This window comes from Oncorhynchus gorbuscha, linkage group LG06, assembly GCF_021184085.1.
Source record: "Oncorhynchus gorbuscha isolate QuinsamMale2020 ecotype Even-year linkage group LG06, OgorEven_v1.0, whole genome shotgun sequence".
In the NCBI taxonomy this organism is placed as follows: Eukaryota; Metazoa; Chordata; class Actinopteri; order Salmoniformes; family Salmonidae; genus Oncorhynchus; species Oncorhynchus gorbuscha.
Window position 1 is genome coordinate 78,145,603 of NC_060178.1, and position 21,602 is coordinate 78,167,204.

Sequence of the window (21,602 nt, forward strand, 5' to 3'; positions counted from 1 at the left end):
AAATGTGGGATGTAGAAATAGCTTGCAAAGAAGTTGAATGGCATCAGTGGGTATGTGCTTATCATAGCAAATGATACTTGCAGCACATGATGTAAGACACAACACCATAAATGTTCACAATACATTGAGTATACAAAACATTGGGAACACCTTCCTAATATTTAGTTGCACCCCCTTTTGCCCTCAGAACAGCCTCAATTCATCGGGGCATGGGCTCTCAATCTTGTCTCAGAGCATTTTGTATTATTCTGTATGTAAATCCAAGACACCCCATTTCGTATGGTATGTATTAATTTGTAGATGTCCCATTTTTTATGATATGTTATGAATTTGCAAAACACACAATATGTTTCATATTTGGAAAATGTATATGTTCTGAATTTTAGCTAGGCTAGGGGTTAAGTTTAGGAGTTAGGGGAAGGGTATCTAAAAGGGTTAAGGTTAGGGGAAGGGTTAGCTAACATGCTAAGTAGTTGCAAAGTTGCCAAAATGCTAAAGTTGTGAGATTCAAACCAGCAACCTTTGGGTTGCTAGATGTTTGTGTTACATGCCCACCCATCCACCCTACTTTCATTTTTGACTAAATAAGATTTTTTTCTTAACTGACTTGCCAAGTTAAATAAAGAAATAGTTCAGTAACCATCTTTCTAATGTAACCATACCAAACGTATCATTCTAAATGGAGTGTTGAGTTTACATACAGAATAATATGAAATGCTCTGAGACCAGGTTGGGATTCTACAAGTCGAAAGCTTTCCACAGGGATGCTGGGCCATGTTGACTCCAATGCTTCCCACAGTTGTGTCAAGTTGGCTGGATGTCCTTTGGGTGGTGGATTATTCTTGATACACACAGGAAACTGCTGAGTGTAAAAAACCTCAGCAGCATTGCAGTTCTTGACGCAAACCGGTGTGCCTGGCACCTACTACCACATACTGTTCAAAGGCACTTAAATATTTTGTCTTGCCCATTTACCCTCTGAATGGCTCAATTGTCTCAAGGAATACAAATCATTCTTTAAACCATCTCTTCCCCTTCATCTGCACTGACTGAAGTGGATTTAACAAGTGACATCAATAAGGGATCGTAGCATTCACCTGTCTTGTCATGGAAAGTAGGTGCAGGGGTTCCTAATGTTTTGTACACTCCGTGTATATCAGATTATATAGCTATCCCTCCTTGTTCCCTTCCTTGCTCTCTCCCCTTCATTCCTTTCTCAGACAGCAACACTGTTAGGGATGCGGTCGGGAGAGAAGTAGTAGTAGGGTAGTTTCTTGCCTTCGTTGCGGATTTTGATGACACTGCTGACCTCTGCCAGTCTCTTCCTGAACAACTCCATGGCCTCCTTCACTGGCTTCTCTATGAAGTGCTCATCTGGGTACATCCCCAGGAAGAGCTGACAGAGAGAGGACACAGGAATTGGAGGGAAATCTTTATTATTAAGAACAAACAGACAAACACCATGTGTGTTTATCTGTACGTGGGCATGTGGTGTGTGTGTACCTCATTCTCCTGGAACTGACTGAGGGCCCAGACGGCCCCTAAGTGCCAGCAGGACCGGCCGCGGTCAGGGAGACTCTGGATGATGAACTTCACATCTACCACCCCCTTCTGCCTGGGAGGGGGCTTCCGCATGGTGGGGGGTGAGTTGGGGATCCACGAGCACCAGTCATACTGAAATACACAGAGTAGGCAGACATTAACATCTAAGGGAAGCTAGGTGGTGCTCTTGACAATGTACAGGCTCTTGTCTGCAAGCACTGATCAAGCTCATCTACAGTAATGTTGACCAACTGTCCCAAGGCTACCTGACTATATATATCCCACGCGTTGCACGTGTTGCAGACACCAACAATAGCGGGTGTTTGCGGTGGAACTACATTGGAGCTGTCAAATTCGGTGAACAGTTGCTAACGAAACCACATCCGCCCCACTTGCATTAAAAGTTCAGAATGAGAAAGTGTAGGCTATATAGACATATTTATGCTCAAATTGAAAAATCATGGAACAAATAATGAGGATTTCAATTATCCTAATTGAAGTGTAGATTAAATCTCACATTCCATTGTTCGAACTTGGAAACGAGGCTAGATGGGATTTCTGTTAATGCGACTCAGTGCAGCCAAAGGCAATGTCCGTTTCATTATGCCTGGAGCCACTTGGAGTTGACAGCTCTGACGCAGTTCCACCTCAGACACCGCCTAAACAACTGCTAAGCAGATGTTTGCTAAAACGGATCTGATCATATGGAGCCCTGAGCCGTACCTGTCCGAAGTTGACAGCAGCGTGGTGTGCGGAGGCAGTGAAGATGATGACAGTCAGATACTCTGTGAGCTCCTCGCGTGTCTTCAGGGCCTTGGGAAACCCTGCAGAAAGTTTTTTTTTTTGCGCAACGTTTTTTGACACTTGTTTCATCAGTGAGTCACTAAGGTCAGTCCCTAGACACACATTGTCATGCAATCACAAACTACAGTATTGCTTAGAAATGCACAACACCAGTCTATGAAGGCTGCATCTCCTGCTGGTTTTTGAGTTCCCTGGTAATTCATGTTGACTGGGCAGAGGTGTATAGACACCTGGTTACTCAGTGGTTCTGTCAGAGGTAAACAAGCAGAGTGGCCCTCAAAGAGTGGAGTTGTGGCCCCTTCTAGCCTGATCAGACCACACTGAGTTCCTCACTCGCACACCACTGTTACCACAGCAACAGACAAGCACAGAGGCTTTTGACCAACTTAAAAGTGAAGTACATTTCTGCATAGCTAAATATTGATAATGTTGCTCCATGGTCAGTTATGTCTTTCAACACAGTCCAGAGAAATAAGAAGTGTGTATTTGTATTGCAGATAAATCTAAAACAGCATTTTAAAGCAGGCTAGGCCATTGTAGTGTTTGTTGGTTATAATGTGTTTTGTACCCACCACAGCAGTCAAGGTCCTGCATCCCAAAGCTGCTGACATCTTTAACAAACGCCTGGATCTCCTCATCCTTCTGTACTGTGTCATCACTGTCGTAGTAGATACACACCACGTCCCACACAAAACTAGCGAAACGGAAAATCAAATTTAGTTGGATGGTAATGGCTAGAGCTTTAGGGTTACGGTTATGGCTATAGGGTTAGGGTTGAGCCAGGGTGTGGACATGAAGCTATGGTTAGGGTAATGGCTAGAGCTTTAGGGTTACGGTTATGGCTATAGGGTTAGGGTTGAGCCAGGGTGTGGACTTCAAGCTATGGTTAGGTAAATGGCTAGAGCTTTAGGGTTACGGTTATGGCTATAGGGTTAGGGTTGAGCCAGGGTGTGGACATGAAGCTATGGTTAGGGTAATGGCTAGAGCTTTAGGGTTACGGTTATGGCTATAGGGTTAGGGTTGAGCCGGGGTGTGGAAATGAAGCTATGGTTAGGGTAATGGCTAGAGCTTTAGGGTTATGGCTATAGGGTTAGGGTTGAGCCGGGGTGTGGACATGAAGCTATGGTTAGGGTAATGGCTAGAGCTTTAGGGTTACGGTTATGGCTATAGGGTTAGGGTTGAGCCGGGGTGTGGAAATGAAGCTATGGTTAGGGTAATGGCTAGAGCTTTAGGGTTATGGCTATAGGGTTAGGGTTGAGCTGGGGTGTGGAAATGAAGCTATGGTTAGGGTAATGGCTAGAGCTTTAGGGTTATGGCTATAGGGTTAGGGTTGAGCCGGGGTGTGGACATGAAGCTATGATTAGGGTAATGGCTAGAGCTTTAGGGTTATGGCTATAGGGTTAGGGTTGAGCCGGGATGTGGACATGAAGCTATGATTATGGTAATGGCTAGGGCTTTAGGGTTATGGCTATAGGGTTAGGGTTGAGCCGGGGTGTGGACATGAAGCTATGGTTAGGGTAATGGCTAGGGCTTTAGGGTTATGGCTATAGGGTTAGGGTTGAGCCAAGGTGTGGACATGAAGCTATGGTTAGGGTAATGGCTAGGGCTTTAGGGTTATGGCTATAGGGTTAGGGTTGAGCCAGGGTGTGGACATGAAGCTATGGTTAGGGTAATGGCTAGGGCTTTAGGGTTATGGCTATAGGGTTAGGGTTGAGCCGGGGTGTGAACATGAAGCTAGGGTTAGGGTTAGCCATCTCATGGCATCTTTTCCTGGTGATTGACCTGGTTCTCCTCCTCCTATAAAAGTGTCAAGAAGGACACACACAGACCACCCACTCCCCCATGATCTCTGACCTCTTGGTGACATCCCAGACCCTGTTCCCGTCGTCTCTGTAGTAGTAGTAGGGTAGGTCCTCAGGGCTGTCCACCCCGCGCGCCTTAATGGCGTCAGGGAAACACAGAGACCTGAAGGTCAGTGACCTCATAGCCTTCTGGATCATCTCCACATGACCTCCACCTCCTGTACCATTGGCCTGGGGAGAGACAGTACACATTAGCTCTCTATGTCTCCGTCTCTAGGCCCATTTTTACCTGGTGCTAACATGCATCCTTTGTCCTGATCGTGTCCACATTCTGATTGGGCCCACATTTTTAGACAGGTTTAGATGATTAAAAGACATATTCTGATCTGATTGTGATCAGATCATCCTGACCACCTCCGGAAGTAATCAGGCACAAATTGTGTCTGGAGATCTTACAAGTGTAGACAGATCTAGACAGCAAACCTCTAAAACACAGGAACTATTACTGCACGTTATCAATCGGTGCTCATAGTATAGACTAGGGTTGCAAAGCTTGCGTAATTTTTGTAATTAACAGGTAATCTATGGTCATTTATACTTGAATTACAAAAAACAAATGTATTCATATATAGTATTTATTTTGTGTGTCCATTTTGTCCATGAGTTTCTTGTGAATAGACCATATAGTTCAAGAGAAAATAGCCAAATTAATGGAAAAAAGCATCTAATCAACAACGCCATTATATTCGACTGCAACTCTTCCAAATATTTACTTTTTCCACAACTGCCACCAGTTCAGTGCAAAAACATTTACAACCAAGATATAAACTCATGAATAACATTGGTATTTAATAGGGTTTCAACATGAAATATCTTTTATATATTACATTTTTTACACACTTATTTATCTTACCATGTCTATGGTTTATATTTAGGATAAGGTTTTACAGCTTTATTTGTTTTATATTTTACATGCGATAAGGCCAGAGGGTCAGAGATAATTAGGGATCTGTGATAATCTGAAGTACCCAAAAGGGCCACTGGATGTCTTGTGATAAATTACATAAAATCTTTGAAAGTGACAAAAATTCAGGTAATTTACTGGTAAACTTGAAATGTTTCCAATAATATGAGCCTCCCAAGTGGCGCAGCGATCAAAGGCACTGCGTCACTACAGACCGGGGTTCGATCCCGGGCTGTATCACAACCGGCTGTGATCGGGAGTCCCATAGGGACATTTGCATGCTGACTGCAGGAATGTCCACCAGAGCTGTTTCCAGATAATCAAATGTTAATTTCTCTACAATAAGCCACCTCCAACGTCGTTTTAGAGAATTTGGCAGTACGTCCAACCGGCCTCACAACCACATACACCACACCAGCCTAGGAATCCACATCTGGCTTCTTCTCCTGCGGGTTCGTCTGACAACAGCCACCCGGACAGCTGATGAGACTGTGGGCTTGCACAACCAAAGAATTTCTGCACAAACTTTAAGATACCGTTTCAGGGAAGCTCATCTGCGTACTCGTTGTCCTCACCAGGGTCTTGACCTGACTGCAGTTCGGTGTTGTAACCAACTTCAGTGGGAAAATGCTCACCTTCGATGGCCACTGGCACGCTGGAGAAGTGTGCCCTTCATGGATGAATAATGGTTTCAACTGTACCGGCAGTATGCAGACAGCGTGTATGGGGTCGCGTGGGCCAGCGTTTTGCTGATGTCAACGTTGTGAACATTGTGCCCCATGGTGGTGTTATGGTATAGAAAGGCATAAGCTACACACAATGAACACAATTGTATTTCATCAATGTCAAATTGAATGCACAGAGATACCGTGACGAGATCCTGAGGCCCATTGTCGGGCCATTCATCCGCCGCCATCGCCTCATGTTTCAGCATGGTAATGCATGGCCCCATGTCGCAAGGATCTGTACACAATTCCTGGAAGCTCAAAATGGCCTACATTTTCACTAGACATGTCACCCATTGAGGATGGTTGGGATGATCTGGATTGACGTGTACGACAGCGTGTTCCAGTTCCTTCCAATATCCAGCAACTTAGTACAGCCATTGAAAAGGAGTGGGACAGCATTCCACAGGTCACAATCAACAGCCTGAACAAATCTATGCAAAGGAGTTGTGTCACGCAGCTTGAGCAAATGGTGAACACACCAGATACTGACTTGTTTTCTGATCCACGCCCCTATTTATTTTTTTAAGGTATCTGTGACCAATTCCCAGTCATGTGAAATCCATAGATTAGGGCCTAATATTTTATTTCAATTGACTGATTTCCTTATATGAACTGTAGAATCTATTTTCAGTGTAATTTACATACTGGGAGGGACCAGGAAATAATATAATAATAATAATAATAATATATGCCATTTAGCAGACGCTTTTATCCAAAGCGACTTACAGTCATGTGTGCATACATTCTACGTATGGGTGGTCCCCGGGGATCGAACCCACTACCCTGGCGTTACAAGCGCCATGCTCTACCAACTGAGCTACAGAAGGACCACCAGCTACAGAAGTCACAATGAAGACAGATAAGAGACCGATTTTAGTACCATGTGTAGACGCACTTCTGAATATGTCTCAATGTCCCTCTCTCACACACTCACCTTATCGAAGATGCCAAACTCACAGATGAGCTGCTCTCTGGCCTTGGTGTTGATGGCGATGGTGAAACGAATGTGAGGAAGGAGCAACTAGAGGACAGACCAGCAATAAATAAATAAACAAACAAACCAATCAACCAACCATCTAACTAAACAATCCATGAACCAACTAATCAGCCACAAAACACAGGCACAGACTGAAGTGTACTTGGTGTACCTTATAAGCAGGGTGTACAGCAGGCAGCTGTCTGAACATGGCCACTCCAAACACCTCAGAGACCAGGTGAGTCCTCAGCAGGTGTGTGACTGTCTGGTGGATGTGGAAGTCAGAGGAGCGGACCCAGATCTTAGCTAGCATCCAGTCATACTGACCATCACTGGGCAGGAAGATAGGGTTGTCCTTCCCTGGAGTCTGACCCAGCTGGGAGAGAGAGAGAGGAGGAGGGGTATATTTTGTTAGATGGTGAAGAAACACTGCTCCATGCTCTTTTTCAAACCATGCAGAATAGCCTACCTGTATGGCCAGAGGCAGGATCTTGCTCTGGCTGTTGTTGTACAGCAGACAGATAGGAGCAGCCAGGTACTGTAGAGTACAGGGGTCTGTACTGTTGGGACTGATGTCTTCCATCAACTCGTAGTCTGCTATGTAGATGTTACCAGCCTGCAAACAACACGTAATACAAGGTTTTGTATCTATTTTTTATTTCACCTTTATTTAACCAGGTAGGCCAGTTGAGAACAAGTTCTCCTTTACAACTGCGACTTGGCCAAGATAAAGCAAAGCAGTGCGACACAAACAACAACACAGAGTTACACATGGAATAAGCGAGCATAAAGTCAATAACACAATAGAAAAAAATAAAATCTATATACAGTTTGTGCAAATGGAGTAAGGAGGTAAGGCAATAAATAGGCCATAGTAGCGAAGTAATTACAATTGAGCAAATTATCACTGGAATGATAGATGTGTAGATGATGTGCAAGTAGAAATACTAGTGTGCAAAAGAGCAGAAAAGTAAATAAAAACAATATGGGGATGAGGTAGGTAGATTGGGTGGGCTATTTACAGGTGGGCTATATACAGCTGCAGAGATCGGTTAGATGCTCAGAAGTTTAAAGTTGGTGAGGGAAATATCTCCAGCTTCAGTGATTTTTGCAATTCGTTCCAGTCATTGGCAGCAGAGTACTGGAACGAAAGGCGGCCAAATTACGTGTTGTCGGATGGGTTTTGTTATCGTGACCAGTGAGCTGAGATAAGGCAGAGTTTATCGACTTAGAATAAAAAAAAATATTTAAAAAAATATAAAGAATAACACCCACCACTGCGACCTGTATGCTCTAGCCGACTTGTATTTTTTTTAAATTCTACCTTTATTTAACTAGGCAAGTCAGTTCAGAACAAATTCTTACTTTCAATGACGGCCTAGGAACAGTGGGTTAACTGCCTGTTCAGGGGCAGAACGACAGATTTGCACCTTGTCAGCTTGGGGATTTGAACTTGCAAAGATGTTAGCAGCAACATCTTTGCAACACCTCAACTTGCAATCCGGTTACAAGTCAACCACTCTAACCACTAGGCTACCCTGCCACTAGGGGCTTTGGTGACACAACGGATGGCACTGTGATAGACTGCATCCAGTTTGCTGAGTAGAGTATTGGAAGCTTTTTGTAAATGACATCGCCGAAGTCTAGGATCGGTAGGATAGTCAGTTTTACGAGGGTATGTTTGGCCGCGTGAGTGAAGGAGGCTTTGTTGCGAAATAGAAAGCCGATTCTAGATTTAATTTTGGATTGGAGTTGCTTAATATGAGTCTGGAAGGAGAGTTTACAGTCCAGCCAGATACCTAGGTATTTGTAGTTGTCCACATATTCTAAGTCAGAACCGTCCAGAGTAGTGATGCTAGTCGGGCGAACGGTTGAAAAGCATGCATTTGGTTTTACTAGCATTTAAGAGCAGTTGGAGGCCACGGAAGGAGTGTTGTATGGCATCGAAGCTCATTTGGAGGTTAGTTAACACAGTGTCCAAGGAAGGGCCAGATGTATACAGAATGGTGTCGTCTGCGTAGAGGTGGATCAGGGCATCACCCGCAGCAAGAGTGACATCGTTGACATATGTGTGTCTCAGTCTCTACCTCAATCTCCTCCTCCAGAGTCATCTCTCTCTCCAGACAGTCTGCCACCATGTCGTGTGTAACGGGGAACTTCTCTGGCAGCTTGGTGCACTTCTGAATCATCACTGGGTTACAGCCGTTCAGGTACTGGTAGCCAAACATAAAGTCCTCTTTCCAGTGCTGCATCACATACTCTAGGATAGGAATACGGAGAGGAGAGGATAATTTTTATGACTAGGATCCACATTAGCTACTGCTAAAGCAGCAGCTGCTCAGAGAGGAGAGAGGAGTCAGATACCACATTCTCTGGAGAAAACTGAGACCACACACCTGAGATGGTGTTTTTGATCCTGACGAAGATCCGCTCAAAGTCAGCAAAGTCATTCCAGGAGGACTGGAACATGTGCATGAACTGGTTCACACAGAGGTTCTCTATCCTGGGAAGGAGAGAACAACATCATCAAACTGCAGGGAAATATTTAAGTAGCCTGAGCCACCATCCTGACCGCTGCAATACCATAGAAAAACAGAAAGTCATTTTGTGAGATAAGGATGGTTGAACAAGGCTAAGATTTATGTCCAGAGTTATTTTCTTCCATTTTCACTGTGATAACCAAACAAAAACTAATGGATTCAGAAAATGTCAGTCACTGACAACAGGGAGTTGATGTTTACTACACATGTATTACACTCTTATCCACATTATTTTCAATCGTTAGCAGCGTTGGTTGCCACTTTCCAGGGATGAATTTAAGAAAAAGAGTTTCTGCTTCCCTTCCTGTGTATGATTCGCACACACGTGTGCAGTACTTTGCCAGTGCTCAACACTTTGGATGCTAAAGATGTTGCTGCTAACTTGCTGGTGAGTAAAGTCTGCTAGTCATTGATACAGTACATTGATACTGTCAATGTAAGTTATTATGCTTTAAATCTAATCCTATCCATTACCAGTCTGGTAATGCTATGTCAAGCAAGCAATGCCTGAATAGCATAATGTCCGGCATAATAGTTTATACCCTGTGCTCTCTGCAGATGAGCTGTTATCAATGCAAATTCAGCTGCACAAACAAGCCACAAGTAAGCAGGAGAACCACAGACAGCCATAACACTTCTATTAATAAAGTATGTGTCTTGCTAACCCCGGCCACTTCCTCTAGTTCCTCATCAATACATGGCAAGTCTATTATAGATGGTTGTTTTTGATAATGAGGGCTACTATCCCATAACTGAACTACTACAGAGCAAAGACACACAACCTGTCTGGAAGGTTGTTATCCCTCCTAAGCAATCAAAAGAAGAAGAAAAAAAGCATACTAGTACGCTGATAGGTTTGAAGCAAAGTATTTGTCAGAGCACACAGCTAGTCTCATTGAAGCAATATGTCTGTGTTTAGCCTGTTGGTGTGCAGGATACATGCAAATGTCCCTAGTTACTCATACAATGACTCTCCTGGTCAACATGATTTCATGCAGAGCATTAAAACAGGCTTCCTTTTAGTCACATCCACATACTCCCGAGTGGCGCAGCGGTCTAAGGCACTGCATCTCAGTGCTAGATGCGTCACTACAGACCCTGACTCGATCTTGTGCTGTATCACAACCGTCCGTGATCGGGAGTCCCACAGGGTGGCACACCATTGGCCCATTGTTGTCCAATTGGCCCAGTGTTGTTAGGGGAGGGTTTGTCCGGGGTAGGCCGTCATTGTAAAATAAGAATATGTTCTTAACTGGCTTGCCTAGTTAAATAAAGGTTCAATATTTAATATATATTTTTAAATACTAGTAGTTCCACATACTACTCACCAACCACCCACCTACTGAACAAACAGCTTCTATCAGTTTCCCACTTAGCTTTTATTCAAACCAGGAAGTCCTGACATTTAGAAAATACCATCACTGTAATAAACAAATACTGAACCCAATGAACGGAAAATCCCCTACCATGTCAAGTATGTGCTTTCTTCATGGAAATCTCCACATTAGAAAGAGGCCTGCTGTAGGTTTAACACTGCATGAGTGTAAACATAGAACAGAGCATAAGACTGTATGGACAATGTTGCAAATAAGGGGAAATAGTTGCAGCTGAGTGTAGTGACAGGACAATGACACTACTCTGCCATAAAACCCCAGAACTCTTGGCAGAGTCTGCAATGCATATAACAAATAAAGGAAGTCTACACTAGGTTACAGAGTGTAGTGTGAATGCAGTACTTACGCCTTACTGTAGTTGAGAATGAAGTCCACTCCTTTCTCGCTGTCAAACTGGATGTCTCTGGGAAGCTCCTTGTGAGTGTTGGCATCTATACTCATAGGAATTCCAGGCTGCCACTCCCTCCATCTACACACAGGAGGACATCATAGAATCAGGTTAAGCACCACTACGTAACACTGTGTACAGGTCTTTTAATGTTGGTAGGCTACACTATATGTAGTTACAGTGCATTGAATAAATACTAGAAAAACATTTACTAGTTCAATACATTGAATACATTTATTTGTTGAATGCATCTTGGTACAACATCAATACGTCATTGTGAGGTAGATGTGTGATACACAATAAAGCCAGCTCTTGCCTGTAGGTTTTCCGTCTGCTCTCCAGCTCTTTGTGTCGGTGTTGCTTCACCAGTCTGGTCTTGTCATCCTTTGGCAGCAGTGCTTAAAGAAAAGGGTGAACAACGATAATGAGGATGATTTTAGATTCACTTCTATGTTCCTTAAGCTAAAGACTGGGGACAGATTTTGACAGACATGAGCGACCGGCAGACAGACATGACCAACCGACAGACCTGACTGACAGACACGACCAACCGGCAGACACAGACCCGACAGACAGGTACCTTTGCCGTCCCTGAGGACCACCTCCTTGTCGTCCACCAGCCAGTGGAAGCAGGGGAACTCTACGTAGTCTCCAGAGGGAGTCTTCACTGTGATGTACTTACAGTACCAGTCATCATGAACCCAGTACTTCTTCTTCTCTATCTTCACCAGCTCCAACTCTCCCAGGTTCTCCCCCACCGTCACATCATACGAGTCCACCTGAGAACAGACAACCAGGTTTAGAGAGATTTGAGCAGAGTGGACAGAATGGGACAGTTTTCCGGACCCAGATTAAGCCTAACCTGAGGACGAACAATGGTCGTTACCAAGTTGTAATTGTTACATTAAGTCATTAATAAAAAATGCACTTTATCAATGTGTTTGTTTGGCTGCCCATTAGCTGTTCCTTTTTGCACCAGATACTTTTTTCTGCGGTCCTGACACAACTGCCCAAAACAGCAAGAAAGAGACAGCATGCGGTTAGTAGCAGCTCATGAGTCAATGACGGTTGGTGCAATATACAGCCACTTACATCATGAAGTAAAGCGTACAACTGTAGTGTAGTGTAGAGGATTCAGACACTGGTGAAGATGTTAATGCCAGAATGATTTGACAGTTTATTAGATTGGAAAGCTTTTGTATTGATCTTCCCATGTGGTGTTCATGGGCCATAAGGCCATGAGCAGGTCACTAATAAGTAATTGGCTCTGATAGAGGTTTGGCAATAGGCCTTATGTTATTATTTTTGCTTCATTAGAGTAAAAGCACAGAGAAATACACTCATACACAGAAATGGTGATGGCACCTATCGGGCGCACTATGCACTGGAGTTTCGCCTCTTCATCTGTCACTGTACTAGGTAGTGGATAAGGCAAGTTTCTACAAGACAATGTAAAGTGATAGTAGTATTGAGCACAAAGGCCATTTATTTCCTCATTATGCTATGGATTACTCCCATTACCTCATCTTGCAGCACAGTTTAAAGCACTATTTATTGAATAGAATAGAGGGGCTGGGGTTGATATTGCAATACATTCTGTGGCAGATCTTACACCAGGGAAAAGTCAAATAAAACAAATTATTTATTTGTACATTTGTTAAAGGAACTTTGTGCAGTTGCTAGCAGTATGCATTTAAAACATTGCACAACGTTGTCTTTCAAATGTCAGTCCTTAATTACGTAAAAATAATAAAAAATGAATAATACAATGTCGATGTAATAAATATGAATATGTCCAAAAGGCATGTCAAATGTTATTGTTACACTACAAAGTAATGTAAGCTCATTCACCCAGACCGAGGTATTGTGAGGGCTTCCAGAGGGAGAAATCTTGTGGTCTAACAAGTATGTCATTTTCACAAACTAGTAATCAGTCCAAATAGTATGCATAATTTGAGTTGAGGCTTCAGGACAGATACTAGAGGAAGTGTGCTTTTTATTAAGCATTGACTGAGAAGAAGTATGCACGTGCACAATGGGAGAAGGGTGAAGAATCAGGATGCAGCCAGAGTTTAAAATCGGACAGTTATTGGAAATATTTTCTCTCCTGAGTGTATTTGAAGTGATGCACACACTGTGAAACTTTCAAACTGACTCTTGCCACCTGTAACTCAACTCACCGCCCCTCTCTCGAAGTCGTTGTAGAGTGGCTTGTCCAGTAAAGTCCTCTCACTGCATCCCTCTGTTCCCACCAGGGTGATATAGATGTAGTCATCAGTCCCTGCAAACCACTGGCTTCCTGTAGCCACCGTCACTGTGTAGGATGGCATGGTGGTACACACACACACGATGGACAGGAGAACTGATATCCACTAGTTGTCTGCAGGCAGATATGATAGCCTCCTACAAGTGTGTCGGTTGTTGACTCAGTCTGGACAAAATTAGATTTCCCCTTTTTGCTAATGAATCTATGTAGACCTTCACACTTTCTAGATCTCCTGCTCTCGGTCTCTCTCTCTCGCTCCTCCCTCCCTCTAGCTCACTCTCTCATAAACACCCCCTTATATACTGACACCACACATGTAATGCAAATGCTGTAAAACAGCTAGCTAGAGGATGCAGAGGCATTCGATAATGTTTCACACTGGCTGGTGTACTGTAAGAGTGAGTGTTTGACCCCACCCTCTTATCGTGCATTAAAGGAACGGCCAGATCTGTCTTTCACTCTCTCAATGTTTATGACAATATACAGTGCATTCAGGAAGTATTCCACATTTTGTTGTGTTACAGCCAAATGGATTCGATTTTTGGGTCACTGGCCAACACACAATACCCCAAGTGGAATTATGTTGTTTTTCAAAATGTTTACAAATTAATTGAAAATGAAAAGCTGAAATGTCTTGAGTCAATAAGTATTCATACCCTTTGTTCTTGCAAGCCTAAATAAGTTCAGGAGTAAAAATTTGCTAAACAAGTCACATAAGTTGGGTCACTCTGCTGGGAGACAAATTCACCTTTCAGCAGGACAATAACCTAAAACACAAAACCAAATATACACTGGAGTTGCTTACCAAGACGACATTGAATGTTCCCGAGTGACCTAGTTACAGTTTTGACTTAAATAGTCTTGAAAATCAAATGGCAAGACTTGAAAATGGCTGTCTGACAATGATCAACAACAGACTTGACAGGGCTTGAAGATTTTAGAAAATAATGTCCAAATATTGTACAATCAAGGTTTGCAGACTTACCCAGAAAGAGTCACAGCTGTAATCACTGCCAAAGGTGATTCTAACATGTATTGACACATTTGATTAAATACTTATCTAATCAAGATATATTAGTGTAAGATTTTTCACAAATGTACAGTATCAGTCAAAAGTTGGGACATATCTACTCATTCAAGGGTTTTGCGTTATCTTCACTATTTCCTACATTGTAGAATAATAGTGAAGACATCAAAACAATGAAATAACACATATGGAATCATGTAGTAACCAAAAAGGTGTTAAACAAATGAAAGTATAAAATAAGTAGCCACCCTTTGCCTTGATGACAGCTTTGCACACTCTTGGCATTCTCTCAACCAGCTTTATGAGTTTCCACATATGTTGAGCATGTGTTGGCTGCTTTTCCTTCACTCTGCAGTCCAACACGTCCCAAACCATCTCAATTGGATTGAGGTTGGGTGATTGTGGAGGCCAGGTCATCTGATGCAGCACTCCAATCACTCTCCTTCTTTGCCAAATAGCCCTTACACAGCCTGGAGGTGTGTTTTGGGTCATTGTCCTGTTGAAAAACAAATGATAGTCCCAAAAAGCTCAAACCAGATGGGGTGGCGTATCGCTACAGAATGCTGTGGTAGCCATGCTGGCTAAGTGTGCCTTGAATTATAAATAAATCAATGAGTGTCACCAGAAAAGCACCCCCACCCCATCACACCTCCTCCTCCATGCTTCACAGTGGGAATAACACATGCGGAGAGCATCCGTTCACATACTCTGCGTCTCACAAAGACATGGCGGTTGGAACTAAAAACCTCACATTTGGACTTATCAGACCAAAGGGTAGACTCACACCGGTCTAATGTCCACTGCTCGTGTTTCTTGGCCCAAGCAAGTCTCTTATTCTTACTGTTGTCCTTTAGTAGTGGTTTCTTGCAGCAATTCAACCATGAAGGCCTGATTCACGGAGTCTCCTCTGAACAGTTGATGTTGAGATGTGTCTGTTACTTGAAATCTGTGAAGCATTTATTTGGGCTGCAATCTGAGGTGCAGTTAACTTATTTTTGGTTACTACATGATTCCATATGTGTTATTTCATAGTGTTGTCTTCACTATTATTCTACAATGTAGAAAATAGTAAAAATAAAGTAAAATCCTTCAATTAGTAGGTGTTTCCTAACTTTTGACTGATACTGTATACACTACCGTTCAAAGGTTTGGGGTCACTTAAGAAATGTCCTTGTTTTTTGTCCATTTTTAAAATAACATCAAATTGATCAAAAATACAGTGTAGACATTGTTAATGTTGTAAATGACTATTGCAGCTGGAAACGGCTGATTTTTTATGGAATATCTACATAGGCGTACAGAGGCCCATTGTCAGCAACCATCACTCCTGTGTTCCAATGGCACGTTGTGTTAGCTAATCCAAGTTTATCATTTTAAAAGGCTAATTGATCATTAGAAAACCCTTTTGCAATTATGTTAGCACAGCTGAAAACTGTTGTGCTGATTTAAAGAAGCAATCAAACTGGCCTTCTTTAGAGTAGATGAGTATCTGGAGCATCAGCATTTGTGGGTTCGATTACAGGCACAAAATGGCCAGAAACAAAGCACTTTCTTCTGAAACTCGTCAGTCTATTCTTGTTCTGAGAAATGAAGGCTATTACATGTGAGAAATTGCCAAGAAACTGAAGATCTTGTACAACGCTGTGTACAGTACTACTCCCTTCACAGAACAGTGCAAAGATAGACTCCAACGGCAGAAGATTGTTGCAGTGTTACATGTACACTGTATGTCCTACCTGGGACAAAGAGGACTAAGTAAGTTAGGATTGTGTATGTTTGCCATTCAGAGGGTGAATGGGTAAGATAAAATATTTAAGTGCTTTTGAGCGGGGTATGGTAGTAGGTGCGAGGCGCACTGGTTTGTATCAAGAACTGCAACTCTACTGGGGTTTTCCTGCTCAACAGTTTCCGGTGTGTATCAAGAATAGCTTACCACCACCCAAAGGACATCCAGCCAACTTGACACAACTGTGGGAAGCATTGGCGTCAACATAGGCCATCATCCCTGTGGAACGCTTTTGAATCCTTGTAGAGTCCATGCCCCGAAGAATTGAGGCAGTTCTGAGGGCAAAGGGAGGGTGCAAATCCAATTAGGACGGTGTTCCTAATGTTTGGTATACTCCGTATATAAAAGCTTCAGAAAGGTATTAGTAAAGGTTTTAGACATCATAAGATATTATCAAATCCACTTCCTTTTCCCCATCACAGTTAATACTTCTTCTGTTTGATGAAAATATTACAGCTATGTTGGCTCCATTACATTATTTGGTTTCCAAATCATGAGCAGTGCACACCTGTATAGGTCAGCCGACTATTCTGCGGGAACACCCAAACAATCACTACGACTGAGGATCCAATGGGAACTTCCATTGTCAATATTCAACCAAATATCCATACTTACAGGGTTCATTTTACTAATGCTCCCAATGTTCCATTACCAATGAGAGGAGATGGAAACAGGCCGTATGGGTCTAATGGAATATGTTATGCTTTATATGGGACAGGGAAATGCCTCTGTGTTCCAAAATGATTACATTAAATAGGTCTAATATAGCCTGTTCCCAGAACTGATTGTGCTCTCTTGCCAATAAAAAATTACTATAGGAAGGTGGTAAGACAGCAGATCTGGGACGAGGCTAGGTTTAATATAGGATGGGGAAAACAAGGGTGCAGAGATCATTCCATTGACAGTGAATACTCAGAAAGGTAGAGAGCAGCTCTCTAGCCAGTAATAGGCTACACATATATTTACCAGTCAAATGTGCGGACGTCAGACAACAAGTGTTGAATGGTTTCAAGAAAAATACATGCAAATATGGAATCCCACTATTTCACTGCTGGATACAGTATGATATACTAATATACTTCCATATTGTAGCAGTACTTTATGTGGTTTGGTTTGTACCAGTCTCTCACTCACAACCAAGGAGTAGGCTGCAGTTGCACTGCCTAGACAGTCATCTAAAGTCAGTTGTGTGTCGATTGGATTGGTGGAGGGTAAACTGATCCTAGTTCAGTTACAGGCAGCTTCTACCTCAAGCCATGGAGGAATGAAGAAGCTCAATAATACCCAGCTTACTCTGTGATGTTATGCAGCAATCTAACCTTAATGTTACAGTTGTGTGTAAAGCAACTGGCAAGACAACACCCACAGCAGTCCTACTAGGGGGAACTGCAACATAATAACCGGTTTAGCCTACATATTCAAATGATATATTTATGTAGCTAATTTTGTTGGATAAAAATACATTTCTTACTTGATCAGTAAGCGAAAATGTATGCACTCACTACTCGATCTGGATAATATTGTCTGTCAAATGACTAATATAAACCACAAAACCAAATCATAAGTACTGTATGAGAAATAAGAGCCTTTATTTTCATATTGACTCAATAAGACAACATTTAAGTGCAATTCAGATCTTTTATGATTCATAAAATCAGAACAAGCAAAACTAACCATTTCTTCCTAAATGGACAAATAAAACTGGTTAAAAAAAGTTGTACCAAACAAATGATTTCCATTTCAGACAAAACCAAAATTCCCTTCCTGATATATTATTATAATATCGTCATATACATTTATCAAAAATAGACAGACCTGAAGACAGGGAAGTTCTAGTCTGGTTACACCAGACATAATGCTGTGCTCACCATTGTCCAGACTGTAAGGTGAGCACAGCGTTTAGTCTGTTTTAACCAGGCTAGGATAGTTCATGTGTAGTCTACTGTCAGGTTACAATGAGCAGCAGTGAGTTGATTGTACTCTTTAGGCCTGAATCCTGACAAGGTTTGGCCCAATTCAATTTTAATTCCACAGGTAAACCAACATTCTAATTCTCATCATTGCTTTTCAATGAGGATAATTGGAATTGGGATTTCAGTTTTCTTCCTGAATTGAAATGGAATTGACTTGGACTTCTGTGTAAACCATGTATCGATATAAAGTGGGGGATTTACCTGAACATTTGAGTTACAAGCGTACAGTGGCAAGAAAAGGTATTTGAACCCTTTGGAAATACCTGGATTTACGCATAAATTGGTCATAACATTTGATCTGATCTTCATCTATGTCACAACAGACAAACACAGACTGCTTAAATTAATAACACACAAACAATTACACGTTTTCATGTCTTTATTGAACACACCGTGTAAACATTCACAGTGCAGTGTGGGAAAAGTATGTGAACCTTTGGATTTAATAACTGGTTGACCCTCCTTTGGCAGCAATAACCTCAACCAAACATTTTCTGTAGTTGCCTATCAGACCTGCACAACGGTCCGGAGGAATTCTGGACCATTCCTCTTTATTATTATTTTTTTGTTTCATTATTATTCTTTACAAAATTGTTTCAGACATCCCAATATTCTTGGGATGTCTGGTGTGAATTGCTCTATTGAGGTCATGCCACAGCATCTCAAATCGGGTTGAGGTCAGGACTCTGACTGGGCCACTCCAGAAGGCGTATTGTCTTCTGTTGAAGCCATTCTATTGTTGATTTACTACTGTTTTGGGTCGTTGTCCTGTTGCATCACCCAACTTCAATTGTCGGACAGATACACCAACATTCTCCTGCGAAATGTCTTGATAAACTTGGGAAGTAATTTTTCCGTCAATGATAGCAAGCTGTCCAGGCACTGAGGCAGCCCCAAACCATGATGCTCCCGCCACCATACTTTACAGTTGGGATGAGGCTTTGATGTTGGTGTGCTGTGCCTTTTTTTCTCCACACAGAGTGCTGTGTGTTCCTTCCAAACAACTCAACTGTAGTTATCTGTCAACAGAATATTTTGCCAGTAGCACTGTGGAACATCCAGGTGCACTTTTGCAAACTTCAGACGTGCAGAAATGTTTTTTTGGACAGCAGTGGCTTCTTCCATTGTGTCCTCCCATGAATACCATTCTTGTTTAGTGTTGTACGTATCGTAGACTCGTCAACAGGGATGTGAGCATGTTCCAGTGATTTATGTAAGTCTTTAGCTGACACTCTAGGATTCTTCTTGACCTCATTGAGCATTCTGCGCTGTGCTTTTGCAGTCATCTTTGCAGGACGGCCACTCATAGGGAAAGTAGCTGAACATTGCTGAACTTTCTCCATTTATAGACAATTTGTCTTCCATGGACTGATGAACATCAAGGCTTTTAAAGATACTTTTCTAACCCTTCCGAGATTTATGCAAGTCAACAATTCTTAATCTTAGGTCTTCTGAGATCTCTTTTGTTTGAGGTGTGGTTCACATCAGGCAATGCTTCTTGTGAATAGCAAACTCACATTTTATGAGTTATTTTTTAATAGGGCAAGGCAGCTCTAACCAACATCTCCAATCTCGTCTCATTGATTGGACTCCAGGTTAGCTGACTCCAATTAGTTTTTAGAGAAGTCATTAGACGAGGGGTTCACATACTTTTTCCAACCTACACTGTGAATGTTTAAATTATGTATTCAACATAGACCATAAAAATCCATAATTTGTGTGTTATTAGTTTAAGCACACTATGTTTTTCTATTGTTGTGACTTAGATGAAGATCGGATCAAATTTGATGACCAATTTATGCAGAAATCCAAATAATTCCAAAGGGTTCACATACTTTTCCTGCCACTGTAGATCTCAAGTTAGGATTTCGGGAACGTAGCGTTTCAACAGCATGATTTAGGCCTACAGAATAAACACATTACTACATTCATTACAGGAGCTCCACTTATTAATGCAACCAATCTCACTCTAAATAGACATTTCAGAGACAATTATGGTCCTTTGTAGCTCAGGGTAGTGGGTTTGATTCCCGGGGCCACCCATTGTAAAATGTATGCACGCAGGACTAATTTTCTTTTATCGCAAGCTAAATAGCATACATTATACGTCTAAAACCCATTTGAGGGTAAACAAAACAGTTAACATGGCCACGTTCAGTAAACACCAAATAGGATAAAACATTTTGAAACGGAAAAAGAGATGCTACTTCAATCTGAAATAGCAGATTGGTAGTGGTAATGCACCCTTTACTGATTCTCACAGCCAACCAATCAGTTTGCTGCCAGCTCTTAACAAACTTTTGGGAAAAAAATGGGTTTGACCAGATACAATGCTATTTCTCTGGACAAATGAACAAACGTCCAGCTTGCTTATAGAGTAATGGCACTCAACATGTACTGAAATGACATTAATGATTTGTATGTTGTTAGACTTCAGTGCAAACTCCGATAATATTGACCATAATCTATAACTGAAAAAACGTGTTATGGCTTTACATCCTCTGCCATATCATGGGTTGAGTGCCATCTATCCAGTAGAGGGTTTTCTTCAATGGAAGCTTCTATAATAGAGGAGAGACTGACCGCATCAATTCTTGTTTTTGTGAGAAACAATGTGTTAAAAATGCCAAAATGTCTGTATAATCAACTTACATATGCACTGTATGTCTGTCAGAGCTATTCGGAAAGTATTCAGACCCCTTGACTTTTTCCACATTGTTACGTTTCAGCCTTATTCTAAAATTGATTAAATAAGAAAATCCTGAATCTACACACAGTACCCCATAATGACAAGAAAACAGGTTTTTACAAATAAAAAAACAGAAATACCTTATTTACATAAGTGTTCAGACACTTTGCTATGAGCCTAAAAATTGAGCTCGGGTACATCCTCTTTACATAGAAACATCTCAAGGATGATCAACAACATGGAGTCCACCTGTGGTAAATTCAATTGATTTGACATGATTTGGAAAGGCACACACCTGTCTATATTAGGTCCCAAGACTGGGTCCCAAGGTCCCAAGACTGAACTCTTTGGCCATCATGCTGTGGGGAGATTTTTCAGTGGCAGGGACTGGGAGGCCAGTCAGGAACGAGAGAAAGATGAACAAACCAAAGTACATAGAGATCCTTGATGAAAACCTGCTCCAAAGCACTCAGGACTTCAGACTGGGGTGAAGGTTCACCTTCCAACAGGACAACAACCCTAAGCACACAGCTACAACAACGCAGGAATGGCTTTGGGACAAGTCTCCGAATGTCCTTGAATGGGCAAGCTAGAGCCCAGACTTGAACCCGATCAAACATCTCTGGAGAGACCTGAAAATAGCTGTGCAGCAACGCTCCCCATCCAACCTGACAGAGCTTGAGATGATCTACAGAGAAGAATGGGAGAAACTCCCCAAATACA

At 42.1% G+C, this 21,602-nt stretch overlaps 1 protein-coding gene across 1 annotated transcript; it reads right to left on the minus strand.

Annotated features, from left to right (window-relative positions):
- Window positions 1–875: 875 nt before the first annotated feature.
- On the minus strand, window positions 876–13,716 carry LOC124037261 (polyunsaturated fatty acid 5-lipoxygenase-like). Its single transcript, XM_046351944.1, has 14 exons — window positions 13,319–13,716; window positions 11,719–11,917; window positions 11,455–11,536; window positions 11,097–11,219; window positions 9,213–9,319; window positions 8,904–9,076; window positions 7,286–7,432; window positions 6,989–7,192; window positions 6,775–6,861; window positions 4,201–4,379; window positions 2,919–3,040; window positions 2,266–2,366; window positions 1,504–1,674; window positions 876–1,396 (listed from the first exon to the last, which is right to left on the minus strand). The coding sequence occupies exons 1-14, from the start codon at window positions 13,466–13,468 to the stop codon at window positions 1,217–1,219; spliced, it is 2,025 nt and encodes a 674-aa protein (XP_046207900.1). The 5' UTR covers window positions 13,469–13,716; the 3' UTR covers window positions 876–1,216.
- Window positions 13,717–21,602: the final 7,886 nt, after the last annotated feature.

Bases quoted from the DNA above. Each gene is read 5' to 3' on its own strand.
- LOC124037261 (XM_046351944.1), bottom strand. From the start codon at position 13,468: ATGCCATCCTACACAGTGACGGTGGCTACAGGAAGCCAGTGGTTTGCA. The intron at 9,320-11,096 runs GTAAGTACTGCA...TCTCCTTCCCAG, and splicing joins ATTCTCAACTACAGTAAGGC to GATAGAGAACCTCTGTGTGA. The intron at 7,433-8,903 runs GTAGAGACTGAG...TGTTGTTTGCAG, and splicing joins CTCTGGAGGAGGAGATTGAG to GCTGGTAACATCTACATAGC.